We start from the raw sequence: 17610 nt of genomic DNA, 5'->3' as shown, positions 1-17610 counted from the left end.
TCCCCCACCCAGCTCCGCCCCGGCGCTGACGTTCAACGGAGGGAGGGTTTAAAGTCGGGGTTCTGCTTCCGAGCGTGGGTGGGCGGGGTCGCGCCGCGCCGCGCCCCTATTGGCTGAAGCAGCGCCGGGGGCTCCGGGGCGCGCCGGCACGCGCGGGCACCGGGGGTGGGTGAGTGCGGGCGGGCGGGGGGCGGCGGAGGGGGGGTCCGGTCCTGTCCTTGAGCAGGTCGGGGCTCGGAGGCGGCCCCGGGCTGTGCCCGCGGCCCGGCCGCTTCCCCTGGGCAGCGCGGAGCCGGGTGGGGGGGTGTCTCCGTCCCGCTCCCTCCCCGCGGGCACGGGTCGCGGTACTGCCCCCCCCCCCCCCCCCCCCCCCGCCAACGCTCGCCGGTTCCCGGTTGCGGCAGGGGCCGGGCGAGGAGCGGGTGATATTTCTTTGGGGTGACCCTTGCTCCTCTGCAGTACCCAGGTGTCCCGGTGGCGGCGGGAGCCTTTGCCCCGGAGGTGGAGGGAGGGCGGTGGAGTGGGTGCTGCAGAAAATCCCCGTTCTTTAAAAATAATAATAATTAAAAAAAAAATCTCCCACCTTGGGGGTTCTGCATCCCCCCGGGGAGGCAGGTCCTCCATCCAAGGTGACACCCCGCTGCTCCTCTCCCCCTCCGCAGGGTGACCATGGCCGAATTCACGAGCCAGCGGGGCAAGCGGCAGGAGGACGGCGGGCTGGGCAGCGTCCTCGACCTGCTGTTGGCCAACGCCAGGCTGGTGCTGGGCGTCAGCGGCGCGGCCGTGCTTGCCATCGCCACGTTGGCCGTCAAGCGGGTAAGGCTGGCGCGACCGCCGTCGGGGTTCGGAGGATGGGAACGACCGGACGGACCGTGGAGGAAAAGCTTTTTGGTCCCCAGCGGTGGGAGAAGATGTGCCACACACCTCGCTGGCTCTTCCCGAGCTGCGGAGCTGGTCCCTCGAGTCTGGTAGAAATGCCGCCGGTAACAGCGGCAGTGCCGTGGGTGTGGAGCTGCCCACTTCCACACTGCGGGGGCACACGCAGCCCCGCGCCCCGTTTGTCCGGAACAGCACTCACTGGGGATACAGTATCCCATCCAGAAAGGCACCTTGGGCTTAATTCACCTTTGGACACCTGACTGTTTTCCACTTAAAATCTGCAGGAAGAAAATGTGCACCTTTGTGGCCCCCTAAACTGTCTATTTTCGCTAGCGGAAGCCCTGCATGGGGCTGTGTCTCCCCACACGTGTACCAGAGGGGCTGCTGTCCCCTATAGCTCAGGGTGTGACCGTAGGGAAATGGTACCAAGATAACAACTTATCTACGTGGCTTTTTCTTCCCTCCAGCTGATAGACCGAGCCACCAGCCCTCGCGACGAAGGCGATCCCAAAGCTGAGCAGAAGACCCTGGAGGAGAGCTGGCAGGACTTGGCCTTGATCAAGGCAACGCCAAAACTCCCCAAAAAGCAGAGAAGGGAAGACCTCAGCGAGCCTCTGCTCTCTCCAGCTCGGCCGCCGGTGCCAGGTGAGGCTCGTGGTTGCATGCCGGCTCCCGCCACGGTTGGGAAGATCACCTTGATGTGCTCCGGGGCCATCTGTGCCGCTGCTCCCCACAGCCTGGAAGCATCGCGTTATTTTTAGCTCGGTGACTGGAAAGCCGACCCGATTGAGCCTGCCCTCCTGGGAGGCTCCCAAGCCGCGGTCCCTTTTTAGGCAATGCCTGCAGTAACGGCACCTCCGATAACATCCTGGGCGTCTTGGCCACCGCGGCATGGTGGAGGCTGTCAGGGCTTTGTTTCCTCTGGAGCGATGTCTTGCTGTGCTCGTTTTCTGGGTCAGCTCTGCCTAGAGGAAGGTGCGCTCGGGAACTGCCGCAGACAAAGGCTGCCTTGTCCGGCTGCCTACAAAGACAGCGTTTTTCCAAGTGGGAAAGCAGCCCAGCTCGGTGCAGGACAGGTCCTGAGATACCAGACCCGGAGCAGGATTGTTTGCAGGACTTGAGCGATCAGACAGATGTCGGAGCAGGCTGGATCTGCCTGAGCAGTCTCAGTGGGGCTGAGACTCGTAGGGACCTTGGTAGCGAGTCCCTTGCCCGGCTGCTGGTGCTTAGCCTGGTTTACCCATCTCTAGCTGGGGGGGTGAGGGTGGGCACAGTGGGGTTTTGAGGTTAGTTTGGGCTCTGCCTTGGCTGCAAAGCGCTGTTAACATCAGAGGACTCGGTGGTGGCCCTCTTGGCAAGGTCAGCCTTGCGTCCAGAGAGGTGGTGGGCTGAGAGCTGGGCACCCGGCTTGCGCCTCTCCCTCGGCTGCGGCAGGAGAAGCTGCTGCTGTTGGTTGCAGGTGATCTGCTCAGAGCTGTGACTTCTCCCTTCCCTCTGCCCCATCTCCTTCTCACAGAGCCCAGGGTCTGCTCTGCCCCTCCGGAGACTCCTCAGGTTGAATTCAGCCCTCCACGCTGCCTCACGCTGCAGGAGAAGCTCCTCTCCCACTACAGCAGCCGGCTGGCCGTGCCCGAGGCGCAAGCATCCCTCGCCCCGCAGCTGGCCAGGAGCATCTGCGCCCAACTGCAGAACTTCCTGCAAATCAAGTGCCCGGAGCTGCCCTTCGGCAGCCTCTTCCTCAGCGGTCCCCTGCTCGATGGCCTTGGAGCTCTGGCAGCCGACCACATCCACCTCATGCTGCCGGTGGCCCTTGACGCCGCGCTCTGGAGCCTCATCCCAGGAGAGGACACCGTGGTGAGGAACCCGCAGTACTGGATGATCAAGAGGACTGATCTGGAGTATTTCCCTCGTGGGCGTAGCCCCTGGGACAGGTTCATCGTGGGCCGGTACCTCTCCTCCAACGCGCTCAATGAGACCCTTCACAAGATGCTGGTGGCCTCCATCAACTGGCCTGCCATAGGCAGCCTGCTGGGGAGCGTCATCCACCCGGTCGTGGCTTCCCAGGAGCTGAAACTGGAAGTCAAACATGACCAGGTCGAGCTGAGCATTGCCCTCTTCCCGGTGGTGGAAATGGAGGACAAGGTTCTTCTGGCTGCTCCTCCTGAAGGACTGGTGGAAAACCTCTGGCTTGAGAGCTTTTACAGGGCAGAGGTTTCAAAGCTGAAGGAGCTGGATGCCGGTGATGCTGGGGCTCGGCAGCGCTGCCTCCGCATCCTGAACGGCATCTGCAAGAGCCATCCCGCCCTGCACAAACTGAGCGGCAGCCCCTTGACCCACGTCGTCCTTCATCTCAGCGCCACCAATTTGGACTGGGCAGAAGAAAGCCTTGCTGACAGGTTCCAGCAGGTGCTTGAGGAGCTGGTAGGCTACCTGGAAAAAGGGGTCCTGCCTTCCTATTTCAACCACAAAATCAACCTCTTTTGCGAGCTGTTGGAAGAGGAAATCGATGAAATGGGCTTCATGCTCTACAGGGCGGTATCTGAGCCGGAGCTCCTGCTGAAGGAGAAATGACTGGTGTGTTGGGAGCTCCCGAACTTAGGGTGTTCCTCGCCCATCTGCTGCTCCCCACTGTGAAGGTTGGGATGCTTCTAGTTGACTAGTCAGTAAGAGGCGAAGTTCTTGCACTTTATGAGAAAAAAAAAAAAGTATTTCCTGTCTGAATAAAACGTGCCTGAGCAGAGGTGGGTGTTGGCATAAGGAGCCTTCGGCTGGGAGGCTCTGCTGAACCCAGGGCAAGTGCAGCCCACACCTCAAGTACCTACAGGTGAGTCCCATCCCCTGGGTGTTGGGAGCTGATGTGAAGCACGTTTGGTCTCTGGTTCCCAGTGTCCTCTGCCTGTCCCAGCCTGCTGTCATAACTGTCAGGCTCCCCTCGTGCTCTGAGACCAGCTGGAGCTGGAAGGGAGCAGTTCCTTGCTGCTGCTGCGTCCTGGGTGCTGGGTGGGTCCTTTCACCAGCACCCAACTTGGTCTTACTGTGTCATGCCCTCAAGCTGGCTTTTGGGACGGGGTGGGAGCTTCATCCGTCTGTAGGATATTGCCAATCTGAAATAAGGCCCCAGTGATGACCTGGGTGGTTGTCTGGGTGCTTGAAGATACAGCCATAGCAAAAGGGGCTGCAGGTTTATTCTTTGGAAACCCTTTCAGTTGCCAAAAGGGGCGAGCTCAGCCCTACCTCTTCATTCTGCCTGTATTGGCTCTGCCCCGAGGAAGCGGTGTGCTTCCAGCACAGCGCTGGGGCTTCGTGGCCCTTGTCCCATGCGGCGTTTTGCTGGAAGATGTCCCAAAAAAGGCAGTGGCAGGAAGAGAGCTGCTGACTCCCGAGAGGTTCCTGGTATCGGTCCCTTGGTGGAGGCTGCAGCAGGGCTGTGCGTCCTCCCCAGCGGGTGGGTTGCTGCCAGCCTCCGTCTGCAGGTACTCGCTGCTCTGCGATGAACCACGGCGTTGCCTTCCAGTTTGTCCAGTGACCTTTTCACATATGTATTGCTGCTGTCTTGAGGTCTTGTTCCCCTGGAGCCCCATGGTATGGGGCAGGACAGGAATGATGCTCTGAGCAGAGTGCTTGCAAGAACTGAAGTGGTTTATGCTTTTTATTAAGAAGGTATGTTTTGTTTGGGTATTTTGTTTTGTTTTTTTCCTTTGAGTGGCTGCTAGTAGGCTTTGTTTCTGGATGTAGTCCCAGGGCAAAGAATATATTCTTATGTTTAATGGGAAGAGCTGGTTTTGCACACTGGTGGAGATGGAGAAATCCTGTGGACTTCAATGTGAGCAGCTGTTGTGGTTTAGTTTTCTTTACAGTGATCATCTTGTTTATGGGAGGAAAAAAAACCTGCTTTTCCTCCCAGTCTGAAGATTACTCAGTTTATTCCTCTAAACCACTTCCCAGGTGTTAGCAATGAGAATAAACCTTCCCTGTGTGTACTGGTTCTCTTGTGTCAGCTCTGTTTTGTCTCCTTTCCCATGATAAGGGCTGAAGCGATCTTCCAGCTGCGGTGGCATGCCTGAGAACCACCCAGCACTGCCCAGGGCATCCCCCGCTGTGTGGAGAACTTGGTGGTGGTCAGACTCCATCCTGCAAGGCCTTTCTCCTCCTTTTCCAAAGCCCTATGCCTGCAGAGCACCTGGCTGCAGTACAGGAGCCATCCGGACACTGAGCTCGTGCCATTTACCCAGTGGCTCTAACTGCTCAGCTGCCTGAACTCTGACCAGGGTTAGACTAGGAAAGCTGGTAACGGCCGATGCCACTGGCAACGCTTAACCTTTTGCCTGTGTGCTACACAAACGCTTTCTGCTGCTGTGGCCATTCAGGAGCTGGGCTTCTGCTGGGCTTTCGCCGGCTCAGTGATTGCATTACAAAGCCTTGTAATCCTGTTATTTTAGCCGGCAGGTCTGTATTTTTAGGCCACAGCTGTTAATCGTGGGAGTGAGGGGTACAGGGAAATGCAACCCGAGTTCTCCTGCTCTTACTCCATAGATTTAGGCCCAACAGTGATGGACTGCTGCAGAGTTAAAGGCTCTCTCCTCTCTCGTGCAGACCTTAAAGCGAACCTGTGCTGCTGTGGTGTCCTCTGCTTCAAGCTACCCTCTACAGAAAGTGCTTCAGCCTCCTGCCCACGCTGGCTGCTCCGTGTGCTGCATGTCACCTCAGTACTGACCCTGGGGAACTGCTCTGCGTCCAGGAGTAGGGTCCTGAGCAGCGTCAGAGACCCTGGGGAAAAACTGAATGCTGTCCTCTAGCAGAAGAGGACACAGGAATCTCGTGGCTCTACTTTCTTTGATGTGCAGAGGAAGCCCCAACAGAGAGGGAGGAGGTAGCCTGGCTTCCCAGAGAGTTTGGTTTAACTAAGTGCAGGAAAGCAGAACCTCCCTTCAGTTCAGCCAGCTGTCTGTCTGTCCCTGGGCAGCAATACTACAGCTGGTGAGATAAAACCACTTGCCCTGCCCCTCTGCAGCTCACTTCTAAATAACTGCAGGGAGTTTCTGCCAAGAAAGCTTCTCTATTGTTCTGATGAGTAAGTGGAAAGAGCAAGATTTGGGTGGATGCTTTTACAGTAATAGCTTGACTAAGTAGGAAGAAATAATAAGGCAGAATTAAGATGTCACTTTATCAAATTTAAAAATTAAATAATCTTTTAATAAGAAACTTATTAGTTTGACAACAATAACTTCCATTAGCTAGCAGCATCACAGAGGCATGTCTCAAGGTTTGAGGAAGAACTCAGTTTCAAATTCAGGAACCATCTAAAATGAAGGCTTTTCCTGAGCACTGCAGCTGAGCTTCCCTTTCAGGGCAAGCACTAGATCCAGCTTCTCTGCACCTGGTCCTCCTTCACTGGCAGGGACAACCAAGGTAAGGGGTGTGGTGCTGTGACAAAAAAGAGAGGGGGAATGTTGCTCAGGTAACAACAACTTAAAAGGGAACTTAATTTAATTCCACACTGTGGAAAGCCAGGGACTGAGAAGAGCTAAGCAGCCCTGGTGTCCATTTTAGTGGCTACAATCCAGCTCGCTCTTGTGTAGAAAGGCTGCGTACAACCACCGCCATGGCGGGAGCTGCAGGTGGACTAGATCCAGTGCCATTTTCTCTGCAGATTCAGTTTCCCAATGTTTCCTTGAAATGTTTAGACTATCCCAATCTGCTCAGCAGAAGAGCAGCTGAAAACAAAGGCTGACACCAGTAGAGAGGCCACCTTTCAAAGCTGGTTGAACCCTTGCTGCCCAGGTACGTAATGCATGCGTGAGGATGGTATCCCTTGGCAGGAGCAGCCTGCAACCAGCCCTTCCAGAAAGCACTTAACAGACTTGTTTCTAGATTCCAGTTCCTTTCAGCCGTAGTTGCTCCTGTAGCAGCTCGCAACCCTGGACCTTTCAGGCTCTCAAGAGATGTCCATCCGGGCTCAGTGGTTCTGAGGGCAGGTTTTCCTAGTGTGGCCAGGCTGGTGGCAAATGCTACAGGTCCGTGGTTTCTTGGCAGTTGCTCCCGAGGAGAGACTGCTTGGTCTCTTGGTTTTACTTCCCAACCCTCTTGAGTATTCACTGCTGCCAAAGTGGTTCAAAGAGACATCTCCAGAAGGCCCTGGAGAGAAACAACTTGCATTTAAGTACCTTTGAAAATATAAGTAGGTGAAGAACAGAAGACAAGTTGAAAATGGCAGGTCAAGGATTTCACTACCCCAGCCACTCAGATTGTTCCTGAATCTACACTTGCTTCAGATTTGTCTAAACAGTTAAATGTTATCCATTTGTCTTGCAGCACTAGAGAAATGTGGGAACAGAACAGGGGAAACTGCTCTGCCTGGTTGCATGCTCTGGTCCACAGCTGAAGTGGAAACAACAAAACATGCCAGAGGAAAACTTGATTCTACCCCTTTAGGCCCAAATGTCTAAAGAGGAGGCCAGTGTTGAAGATCTCTCTCAGACCACATCTCCACCTCTGTACTTTGCTTACTGTCCCTTTGTCCCAGTGCTCGTTCTTTCGCATCCTTATTCTGAGATTTTTTTTAAATTTTTTTTTTTTAATGGGTACTTGTTTTCAGCATCTTTCCACAGCAGCCACACTCAGTTTCTCAGCTCTGATCAAAGCTTCAAAAAGACTTGGTCTTTCACTGCATTTCTAAACTAGGGCAGAGGGAGTAGCACAGTTTCCCTGGTATGACAGAATGGGGTTTAAGATCTCCAAAAGCAGTGCCATCACTTCAACTCTATACCAAGTCAGTAACAGCTCTCACAAAGCTAAGCACCGTAATTTGGGAGGACCAATTCCCAAACAGACTGTTGGAAAGAGTGCTGGGCTTTATCTAACAAGTCATGGACAGAGATGCTCAAGCTTACTGCATGTAGAAGCAAAGCATCCTGCTCAGAGCTCAGCAGATGTGTGCTACGAGGACATATCCTGCTAGCACTTGGAAAGGTAAGCCAGACTCAGCTGTTACAAGCAACATTTGAAGTGCTATAATGCTGCTGACAAATGTTCTAAAGACAAACCTGAACTCTGTTAAATGTATGAGTTGCTACAAGAGCTGTCATGCTGTGTTAGCATTACGCACGTGTGAGAAGTGCGTTCAGTTTAGCTTCAACAGCCTCCAACCCTTGCGTCTTGCCCCAAGCCCAGCCTTACCTGGTGCCGTGTTTTCATCTGCCCACTGGAAGAAGCCACACTGCTGCTCTCGGGGTTTAGAGCAGGTGTGGAACTGCCGCCCTTTGTTGGGCCCGTCCTTTTGTACGGTACGTGTGACGGCTGGCTGGTCGCACTTGCAGACTGTGCTGCCTCCTGAATTGGAGCTGTTGTTTCCAAAGAGCTCTGGACCTCTCCCTCCTCCTGGGCACTGAAATCCTGCTGGGCCCCTTCCTGCAAAGGGCTGGGGCAGCGCAGAGCCTCGCGGAGCTGTGTTGCTTCTGTCCTCTGACTGCTGATCGGCCCAGAGAAAAAAATTGCAGGTACCGGTGCTGCATTTGTAAAACTGCCTGCCTTGATTGGGCCCTTCTTTGCGCACAGTTAGCAGCAGGGCTTCGTTCCCACAGTTGCACACCACTGCATTGTTCCTGTCATCTGGAGCAGCTGAAGGAGCAGGCCTGGGTGTTCTCGCTGAGCTCAAGGAGAGCAGATGTCCTGATGCCAGGTTTGTGGTCCCCCTCACGTGCCTGTCTTCACCACTAGCTCTGTTAAAGGAGTTGTTGACCTGCAAGTGATTAGCTTGCTGGCTGGCTGACGATCCGGGCTGGGATGACCTGTGTAAATACTTCAGGTCCAAGAGCTCTTTTAGCATGTCATCACAGCCTCCAATGCAACCAACAAACTCCAGGGGCATCACGGGTGGAACACTGCCTCTCTTGAATTTAAACTTCAGTCTAAAAGGAAAGGAAGAATGAAAGTCTCCCCTCAATTTGGACTGGATTTTTTCTTTTTTTTTTTAAATTCTGCTACGCTTACACCAGTTTCCCCAACCCCTCTTCTTTCTATGCCCAAGCCACGAGAGTGCTGCTCCAGCTTTCCAAGACTGGAATGGAAAATGGTTGGCCAGCCTAGCCCGTGGAAGTCTCTGGCCCTGATGGTTAACACATAATGTCTGAGGGGTTGCGTTTCCCCAAGGGATAACTGGTATAACCTACCTGTGAACTGGATGCGGTTTACACACAGCACAGACGCTCTCGTCCCTGGTCACATCCAGCACGAAATCAGGAAACCAGACTGCAGTTTTACAAGCTGGATAGCCCATGCAGCTGAGATAGAACCTGCCGTGGGACAAAGGCACCAGATGAGGAAAAGGCAAAGTCAAGACAGTCAGTGATCTGTTCTCCCATTTTCTCAGCTGTCAGAAATTGTCAAAACAATTTTTAAGGGCAAATACATACTTGAGAGAGGTTCAGCTGAGTCCACACAGCTTATGTAGCTGGTGGAGTTAGCTAGCTGCAGCCCAAGTTCTCATGCTTGCTGCAGAGGGGACGTAAACAAACAACGCCTAGAAAAAACACAAACCAACACAGAAGGCTACTTTGTACAACAGGGAAGATCACCAACCCGCCATTCTTCTTGGTCTTCAAGACCATGTCATTGTTGCAGTGTGGACACTTCCGAATGGAAACGGGCATTGCTGGGTAGACCTCCTCTTGCTCTGCAACTTCTGTGGCTTCTCCAAAATACTGAGCCAGGGCCTCATCCAATCTATAAAGAAATAAGCAGAGCATCCTGTGTGTCTCCTCTGCAAAGAGCACTGCAGTGAATTAGCACCTGCCGCCCTCCATGCAGCCCCTCTGAGCTTCTACACGAGTGTGTTGGTTCAGCACCACGCCTCTGGAACAGGCTAGGTGTGGGTACAACACAAAAGAGGTCAGTGCATGTTGCCATCTCCTTCAGCCAGCTCTGAATTTAATCTTAAGGGTTTAAACTAAGATGAGCAGTTAGTTGGCACTAACTCATGATGGTGTGCCAGGCTGCGAGTCATCCCTTCCCATGCAAATGCCTACACACACTGGGCAGTGCTCCAGGGAAACAGTGTAACGGGATCCCACTCCAGGCTGTGCCCCAGGTGAGAAGCCAGCACCTCCCAGAACAGCAAAGCAAACAGAAGAGGGCAAAGACAGGACTCACTTGTTGGCTCTGGCCACAGCTTCGATGAAGACTTGCTTGTACTTTTGGACCTGCTGCTGCAACACTGCAGATTTGTCTTTCTTCCCCTCACAGATCAGTTTCAGATCAGCCTCCAGCTCAGCTCGAAGGTCAGGCTTGGACATCTCGTAGCCCATGGAATCATAGCCTGAGGAACATACCACATGGTAAGCAAAAGGAAGGAGCAAGTAAGGAACCTGCCATCTTCCTAACAGGCGCTGCCCTTACCTTCAACCAGCCCCATGCCCAGGTGGCCTGGGAGGAACCGCTGATCTGCTGTAAGGCCCACGTACATCCGTGTCTTGATCGTCTCAATGTGCTCAGCGTGAGTGGCATCAGTCCCTGAAAGGAGACAGGTTGTCAGTCGAACTGGGTGCCAAGAAGTTATTTCCCTTGTGCCTAGTGCTGAGTGCAAGGTGCTAAAGGGACAAGGAGACAACTTATGGTCAGGAGCAGCTCCTCATGTCCCACACGTCCCAGGTTGCCCTCATGTCCCGCTGAGGCCAACAAGTACTGGCAGGCACACCCTGGACCCTAAACTGCATACCTCCCTAGGTATTGGAGGCACTCCGTGGACTCCTCAGGATCTTTGGACTTTGCCCACAGGTCTCTGCTATCCCTTTGTTCTGTACATTTAAGTGATTTCTTATCTAAAGTGACATTTAGAGAATTTCCTACTCTGAGGATGGGACAGAACTCACGTTAGAGAAGTTGAGAAGAAGCTCATGAACAAAGCTCTCCCAAGAGCGAGAGGCCACGCTGCCAATACTGACCAATGCCATGTTTCTCCATGAGAGCAATGAGATCCGCTTCTGTGAGGAGCAATGGAGGGCTGGTTTCCCCATCCACCATCTCCACTGTAGTGGGTTGAAAGCGAGACCCTTTCTGATACAGTGGGATAACCTGAAGGGAAGGAGAATCTCTTTGAAACTGCCTTCTGGTCCCTTCGCTGAAGACAAAATGTCACACTAACAGCAGGCCAGTGCAGTAATAGAGCAGCACCCTGTTCTGGAGGAGATCCAGCCTCAGGGTCCTCAGGATTAGCCAGTAATGAGCTGCCAGAGACACCACGGAACAGCAACTGCAGCTCCCCTCGGTGAGTAAAGTCAACGCTACTGCCCTGTATGGTCTCTGCTGCGGGTCAGAAGGGGAAGAATTTATCCAAAGCTGGCACAATAAAGCTGCAGAGGTTTTCAGCAGAGATGGCTCTGAGTGAAACAGCCAGTGGGCCAGAAATTATCAAAGGACATTCTATAGAGGGGTCTGAAGTTGGCAGTGAAGTGCTACTTTAAACTCCAGCTACTTTAGCCTCTCCCACGTACGTTATTCAAGGGTATTACCTTATCACTCCACTTCTCATAAGGATAGACTTCCAGATAATTTCGGGCCAGGATCATTAGTCCCTGAGCAATGAATCGCTCATTAGCAATGTTGATCTCCACAATTGTTTCCTGTCCCTTGGCATCTTGAGAGCAGCAAGCCAAAAAATGGCGCACGATAAATTCATATAGTCTCTGCTCATTACCCTAATATCAAACAGAAAAAGAGAGTCAGTGTCCGCCTGTGTAAATGAGGTGTCAAGAAATATTAGTGACATCTCAGGTGACGATACTGTGCTAATGACCATATTATTAAGAATTCTATCTTTATTTATCAAGCAACACAAACCATCCAGTAATCTGCCTTTGTTAAACTCACCTGCAGGTTAGCAGTGTATTTTGTGGGGTGAATGGGAGGGTGAGCCTGATCTGATTTGGTTCCACTCCGAGGGGTTGGCCCACCCTGATCCAAAATCCTCTGTGCAAATGCTCCCCAGTTTGGGTCCTGTGTTTGCTGTTGTACTAAGGCAGAGAGGTTCAGCTCCTTGGGGAAAATGTTGGTCTCAGTTCGGGGGTAGCTAATGAACCTTAAGAAGAAAGACAGAAGAGCACTTTAAGAGGTGCTCCAAGATGCTTCCCATTTTGGACTAAAGGCCATTTACTTTTGAAAGAGTTAAGTTTACCAAGCCAAGTCTTGCTTTCTTACCCTTGAGTATACAGTTTTTCTGCTTTCTTACCCTTGAGTATACAGTTTTTCTGCTATTCTCATGGTTTCCTTTGCGTTTATTTTCAGTTTGCGGGAAGCCAACTTCTCAAGTTCCTGCGTTGGGAGGAGCCAGAAAAAAAAGAAGTATTTGTGCATAATTCATAGTGGTGAGTAAAATATCTGTTCAAAGCTTCTTTCAGATAAGTCCTTTCAGCATAGTTCAGACGTACCACAGTGTCCAGGGGCAGGGGCCTCCATTTGCTCTTTGGCTTGCTCACAACCTCGACAACAGTTGCTACCGGATCCTAAAGACAGAGGAAGCAAAATGCAAACTCTCCTTTAAGAGTTTACACAAACTGTTCTTTAAATGTCTTAAGCAAGACGGGTGCAGGAAATATTTGGCTGATACTGGATTATACAACTATTTACAAGCTTTCCTACCTCCATACATATGTGGTAAAGGACCAGGCATGCTGTGTGATTAAAGAGCCGGTTCCTCTTCCAGTTGAAGACCACACTGCCATCTTCATGATCATGTGTCACTGTGTTGAACAACAGATCTGAGTGATATAGGAGTAATACAGTGGAAACACAGCAGAGGCAGTGGGGCCACATTATTGGGAAACCTTTCAGTTCTGCTTAGTGGTCATGGCAAAGGAAGAGGAAATCACCTTTGCAGCATTGTTTGTTGCCCTGATGGTTTTTCCTTTCTAAACATATCAAGCCCTTTAAGATGGAGTCCAGGACTCGCTTTCCCCAAGCATACCTTTTATTTTATAGAAGGCTTCAGGAACAAAGGCCTGGATGGCTTTAAAGCGTTCCACTACAAACCCCAGCGTTGGGAACTGGCAGCTACCATAGCTGATCAGCTGATCTGCTAAAATATCAGGGAAGATCTTCCGGAGCCTCAGTGTCTGAAATCTGGTGAAGGCAGCACCTGAAAAAAAAAAAATGGATACCAGAACTGAGTAAGACAACATTGGAGGAGAATCACAACACTTCAGATGGTCCTTTTTAATACTCAGAGTATTAATTTTACTCTAATTTTAACACTCCAAGTTGCAGAAGCCTGTCAGTGCTGCGTGAGCTATAAACCTAACATTTGCTTCAAAGAGCGTGTTTCCAGTAAAACATGAGATGTGATTTAGTTGCATCTGATCTAAAAAGCAGATTTACGACACTATAGATGGCATTTCTGTCTTGTGTTGGGGATAGAGTAACAGATGATTTCTAAACGCCCCTTGCTGGGCTTTAACAATGTGCATTCAATGTGGTTAGACGAGAAGTGAGGAAGAGCCTGAACTTGTTTGTTCAGCAGTCTAAGGGAGTTCAAGTATTTATAGACAATAAGCTATACACTGATAACAAAGCTGTCCCCTGCCTACCTACCACACTCTTGTTCACTTCCCTTTAGAGGAGGTGTATGCAGCAGCTCAGGCCTGGCAGCCTGCTCTTATCTCCAGCATGTGTTTACATACCTATCCTGAGGTCCAGCTCCTGCCTGACGTCAACAGCATCGCTTGTTTTTTGATCTGGCTGGGTGAGGTTCTCACAAGCTGTTCTGACAGCGTGAAGTGTAATCTCTGAAAAACGGGCTCGGAAAACCCGGAGGTTTGGCTTTACTGTCAGGAAAAAAAAAAAAGGAAAAAAAAATAAAAATCAAAGAGCGAGTCAAACACGAACGGAAAGGAGCAACTAATGAACAACTATCTTCGAAAGAGTATGGTGTCAACCTAGTCTATAGCTTTCCAATAGCTGAATATATTTCTGGTCTATCAGAGCCACATATTTATCAGAACTACAGTCAACGTATTTAACCTGGACACAGTAAGATTGAGAATACGCCTGTTGCAAGATCTGTGAGCAGCAATACCTGTTAAATCGGCACTTTAATGGAACTCAGATTGATGCAGAAGATGCTCTACGCACCAGCTTTGCAAACGTGAATTATCTCAAAGCCAATGTTCTCTCCTTCTCGATCGCAGTCAGTCCAGATCACCAGAGCTTGGCACTGCTGGACTTCTCGTTCAAGGGTTCTCTGAGATGAGAAAACAACACAGAGTGAGACATACCAAGCCACTTGCTTTGTCATTTAATTTTAGAATGACTCACTAACTGAACATGAAATGCAACGTGTATCCATAGAGATAGATTGTTGCAATAACATTTTGTAATTGTGTGTCTCATGAGATTAGGCAGCTTTCAAAAGAATTGAGTAATTTATCTACGTCTAACTCTGTTAAAAAGCATGGCTTGGATCAGATTTGTTTTCTGAAAATGCCATTTTTTTGTGAAATTGAGATGCAATTACCAATTCCACCTTGTTGGAAAAAACATTTCTACTTTTAGCAAAGTAGTTGTTCCTTTACTGCACTAATTGTACATGAGCAGGAGTCTTTGAAAGTCACAAATTAACAACATATATAGTCCTAGGAAATGCAGGAGGAATTTGCTAAACTCTAGAACTTAGATGCTAAGGACAAAGGTACAGTCCTCCTTCTGTCTGAGACAGTATTTGTGGAATAACCTCTGAACTCAGAGTTACAGGGAAACCCTTAAAAACAACGTACCTTGATATCAACGTAATTTTCAGGGCAATACTTCTCGATTTCAGCATCAAAAAGAGCTAGAGGGTTGCAGCTATGCCTGGTAAACAGAGGATAAGAGTGTGCGTAACAAAAACTAAAACATACGTTGTGAGATACTAACTGGTGCTGTATTGTGAGGGAGTGCTCTTCAAGTACTGGTATTAGTTCTGGGCCTCATCTTAAACAACTTGGGAGTTCACATGAAATGCTGAGTTACACTTAAAAGCAATAGAACCAAAAAGCAACCAGAGAAAACAGCGAATCTGGAAGGCAGCTCTAAACAAGCAACTTATTTCAAGCACACAGAACAAAGGGGAGGGAAGCTAGAGAAAGTGCCTCACTTCCCAGGACAACTCCTAGTTGAAGAAAGAACACAAAAACATCAATCAAGTGTTGGAATCAGTTTAATTCCTTGGGTCTTCCTTAATGTATTTTAACCAGTATTATGACTTTGGGTTTTTTTAGTGCCCTGAGGAGAGTAATTTGAAACAATATTTTAGCTACTCTACATAAAATTTGGTACTCATCACCCTGCTCTGTGTGGCTCCTTGAAGCACACGGTGTCAGTGTCCTTCCCTGCTCCCTAGTCTTCAAACTCACAGTGCCCTGCTCAGCTCAGGGTTGAAAACAGAAGATGACAGCTCCCCTTCCTGCGAGGGGGTACTAAGAACTAACCATTTGCGAAATGGCAGCTTAAAATCATGAGCCAGTAAGTGTCCCGACACGGATGTCATCACCATAGTAACATTCTGCAAGAGACAGAGCAAGGTAATTAGTGCCCATCGTTTACTAAAAACTACCCACACCCCCAAGATCTTCATGCAGTTTTCAATTTACACAGTCAGTGACACCTCCCTCCTGCTAATATAACAAGCTCTTCTCTCTGCTGACAGCTAAATCTATGGCCTTATCCTCAGTTTTCGTAGGAAGCTCCCAATGCTAAATAGCAACATATTTTTGGCTGATATAAAACCAGAAAGTTGAAAGACTTAAAGCAACAAAACAGGTCAGGGGTTGAGCCAAGAAAGGAACATCTGACTTTTCTTCATCTTTGGACAAAACGTCCCCATCACTAGGTACGTGTTTCGCAACTTCTGACAAATGGCTTTTAATAATTAGCATTTTGCACTTCTCTAATCTAGCAGTAGAATGAAAGAAAACTCTACCTGGCCAAACATCTGGTAGTCATATTCGTAGATCTTGTTGAACTTGGAAAACCCTTCTCGCTAGAAGGAAAAGGAAAGTTGCTGAGTTTCTGGCTTCTAACAGAAACCAAACGCGTTCCACCTCACTTCATACACGCTGTTATGGCTGAGCACAGAGAAGCACGGGGCAAGTCAAAAGCAGGTACTGTAGCTAATGGGAATTGCAGCAGTGTGAGTGGAAATTGCCTGTATCATTTATGGAGACACTGAAATGGTACTTTCCACTGTAAGAATATTTTAAACCATATCTGAAGGGGATGCCAGGGTTATCTCCCCATGGATAGTGACAACAGTGAAGAACAGATTTGTTTAATGGGGCTGGCCAGTTATATTCCTGACAAACAACTGTCCTGCTCCAAATGACAATTAGTGTGCCAGCTCCAGGTCCCCAAGACCACCTTCCACCTAACTGAGACTCGTGGAAGTTTCTAGATCGGGTATTTGCTGCTTTTTCTACAGAAGCAGGATGATACCTTCCTTGACTGGGACTGTCAGCGCTCAGGTTCTCAGTCACACCTTTCATTCAAATATAATTCTGGTCTAGAAGCACCTTCTAGTTCCTTACCTTGGAAATACCAAGTAATTATGCAAACTGTTAAAGGTCACAAAACAAAGCAGCAGAGAGGAGAGATCTTTGAACTCGCTCTTCTCCAAACCACAGACCATCTTTGCTTTATTATGTGAACTTCGGTAAACCCCTGACAGTTGCTGACACTGCAGAAGTGGTGCTTTTTCACTGGGAAATACACGCCAACAGATGGTTTCAGTTCCTGAAGCCTTTCGCATATACTTAGGAACAACACAGGGAGCCCTCACTGCGGAGCTCAGTGCCCAGAGAAGGCAGTCTGGGCAGAGGGAGCACAGCAGGGGATGTAAATTCTAACAGGACTTATGTCACAAGGAAAAGGGGTCCAAGAGTCCCAAATACATTTGGGCAAGCGGTGTTTGTCCACAAAAGAAAGCCGTTCTTGTAACCTCGCGCAGCCAGAGGCAAAAACAGTGCAAGATGTCGCATGTGCCGATGTGAACTGCCCGTGCCAAGCTCTGTCAAGCACGCTGGGGCTATCACACAAGACACAGACGACACCTGAGACCAGGACTGCGCTGCACCCTGGCCCTGGTGAGCTGACCCTCTCCAGCCAGCTAAGCCAGACCACCTTTATGCCTCTCAGCAAGCGGTAAGGAGATGTGGTGTATTCCTACCCGTCGCATTCTGCTGTTGGAGAGCAGATCTGCAATCCCTCGGGCAGCATCGTTCTTCTCGGCCACGCACAGAACCTTCCGGATCCTCTGCAGTGCCGTATCCTCCGCAGCCCGGGAGAAGAGACGCCAGGGCTGAGGCAGCATCCTGACCCTCGCTTGAAAGTTCATCGCAGGAGACGGTGACAGCTCCGGCAGAGCCAAAGCATGCTGCTGCGGCCTTGTCCTGGGGCCGGATCCTGCCGAGGATGGAGAACGATCGCTGAATAACCCCAGGCGGGGCCCCCTCAGCCCTCCCAAGGCCTTCCCTCAGGCCGGGGATGGCCCCCCCCCCACGGCTCCCCTCCCACCCCCCGACCCCGGCCGGGCTCTCCCTCCCCCGGGGCAGCCCCCTTCCCTCCTCTCCCTCCCCCGGTTTCCCCCCGGCCGGGCCCTCCTCACCTCACCTCCCTGACTCTATCGCAAAACGCGGCGGGACGCGGCGCGCTTTTCCTTCACCGTTACGTCCTGCCGTAAAGCGCCGCAGCGGCAGCGGGAGAGAACTACAA

At 50.7% G+C, this 17610-nt stretch overlaps 2 protein-coding genes across 3 annotated transcripts; one reads left to right on the top strand and one right to left on the bottom strand.

Annotated features, from left to right (window-relative positions):
* Positions 1-76: 76 nt before the first annotated feature.
* MIEF2 (mitochondrial elongation factor 2) lies at positions 77-4859 on the top strand. Of its 2 annotated transcripts, none has more exons than XM_030002077.2 (4): positions 77-165; positions 663-816; positions 1347-1524; positions 2396-4859. In XM_030002077.2, the coding sequence occupies exons 2-4, from the start codon at positions 670-672 to the stop codon at positions 3448-3450; spliced, it is 1380 nt and encodes a 459-aa protein (XP_029857937.1). In that variant the 5' UTR covers positions 77-165; positions 663-669; the 3' UTR covers positions 3451-4859. The 2 variants fall into 2 exon arrangements, with proteins under 2 accessions (XP_029857937.1, XP_029857938.1); XM_030002078.2 differs by having other exon boundaries at positions 77-169.
* A 1170-nt stretch (positions 4860-6029) lies between these two features.
* On the bottom strand, positions 6030-17573 carry TOP3A (DNA topoisomerase III alpha). The gene is made up of 20 exons (XM_030002068.2): positions 17504-17573; positions 17066-17301; positions 15824-15883; positions 15333-15406; positions 14640-14715; positions 13999-14107; positions 13548-13691; positions 12836-13006; positions 12511-12611; positions 12300-12374; positions 12101-12183; positions 11743-11950; positions 11385-11570; positions 10818-10947; positions 10273-10386; positions 10027-10192; positions 9457-9600; positions 9048-9170; positions 8056-8786; positions 6030-7014 (listed from the first exon to the last, which is right to left on the bottom strand). Exons 2-20 carry the CDS (start codon positions 17231-17233, stop codon positions 6836-6838), a joined length of 3042 nt encoding a protein of 1013 aa, XP_029857928.1. The 5' UTR covers positions 17234-17301; positions 17504-17573; the 3' UTR covers positions 6030-6835.
* Between the last annotated feature and the right edge of the window lie 37 nt (positions 17574-17610).

The sequence above is a fragment of the Aquila chrysaetos genome, chromosome 25 (genome assembly GCF_900496995.4).
Source record: "Aquila chrysaetos chrysaetos chromosome 25, bAquChr1.4, whole genome shotgun sequence".
Classification (NCBI taxonomy): Eukaryota; Metazoa; Chordata; class Aves; order Accipitriformes; family Accipitridae; genus Aquila; species Aquila chrysaetos.
The sequence above is the reverse complement of the archived record's forward strand: the minus strand, read 5'-3'. Positions and strand labels throughout refer to the sequence as shown.